Here is a 1300-nt window from a genome sequence, read left to right on the forward strand (position 1 = left end):
ATGATAATGCTGTTGTAACTTGTTTTTTTGAACACCATGTAATTGCACCTGATCCAAGACTGAAAATATTGCCTGAAGTGCTCATTCTCTCATCCAAAGAACCTGCCCAATCGTTATCAGTAAAACCAAATAGTCTAAAATTTGAAACATGAGTATACCAAATTCCATAATCCAATGTTCTAGCAACATAACGTAAGATCCTTTTTGCTGCTCCAAAATGATGATTTGAAGGATTACTCATAAACCTTGAGATAACACCCATAGAGAATGAAATATCTGGCCGATATGAGCCAAATAAATCAAACCTCCAACTAAACTTCTAAAACTTCTTGCAATTGCTTTTTCAGTACCATCTTCAAATTGCAATTTTTCATTCACATTCATTGGTGTGGCTACAGCCTTGCAATTCACCATATTAAATTTTTTGAGCAGGTCTATTGCATATTTCCTTTGTGAAATAAAAACTTCATCTTCTCCTTGCTTCACTTCAAGCCCAAGGAAATAATGTAACAAACCTAAGTCTGGCATTTCAAACATAATCTTCATACTTGATTTGAATTCAGCTATAAGAGAGTGAGTTGAGCCCATGTAAATTATATCATCAACATAGAGCCAGACTATAAGAAGATCATTCTTACCTTACTTCTTGAAGTAAAGTGTAGGCTCATTTTCACTCCTTTCGAACCCATTTTGTAGAAAATATGAATCAATCTTGCTATACCATACTCGTGGAGTCTGCTTTAACCTGTAGAGTGCCTTTCTTAGTTTGTACACCTTTTTCTCTTTGCCGTTGACTACAAAACCATCAGGTTGAGTAACACAGACCTCTTTTTCCAATTCACCATTCAAAAAGGCAGACTTTACATCAAATTGATAAATAGGCCATTGCAGTTGTGCAGTCAAGGCCAAAATTGTTCTCACGGTTTCAAATCGAGCAACATGAGAAATTGTCTCTTCGTAATCAATACCATCCTACTGTGAGTATTTCTTTGCTACTAGTCTAGCCTTGTGCCTTTGTATACTTCCATCTGCATGCTACTTTGTTTTGAAAATCCATTTCAAGCCAATAGAACTTTTTCCATTAGGCAAGTCTATCAACTCCCAAAGTTTCATTTATTTGTATTGCAATGAGTTCTTCCTTCATTGCATCTTGCCACTGATGGAATAATGTCAACAAAGTGGAAGAGAAAGACTTGTATTTAGGATGAAAAATAACTAGCTACAGCACAGTTCGACTGGTTCCAAACATATATATATTACAATAGTTTTCTACCATGTTTCTAGTCAACAACTACCACCT

The 1300-nt window shown here is 35.5% G+C and overlaps 1 protein-coding gene across 1 annotated transcript; it reads right to left on the reverse strand.

Moving 5' to 3' along the window:
- Window positions 1–48: 48 nt before the first annotated feature.
- On the reverse strand, window positions 49–588 carry LOC111385506 (uncharacterized mitochondrial protein AtMg00810-like; the record flags this gene model as incomplete). Its single annotated transcript, XM_023009898.1, has 2 exons — window positions 306–588; window positions 49–207 (listed from the first exon to the last, which is right to left on the reverse strand). Coding segments are annotated over exons 1-2 (442 nt in total), but the record flags the coding sequence as incomplete, so codon positions are not given.
- Window positions 589–1300: the final 712 nt, after the last annotated feature.

The sequence above is a fragment of the Olea europaea genome, unplaced genomic scaffold, assembly GCF_002742605.1.
Source record: "Olea europaea var. sylvestris unplaced genomic scaffold, O_europaea_v1 scaffold31822, whole genome shotgun sequence".
NCBI classification, from domain to species: Eukaryota; Viridiplantae; Streptophyta; class Magnoliopsida; order Lamiales; family Oleaceae; genus Olea; species Olea europaea.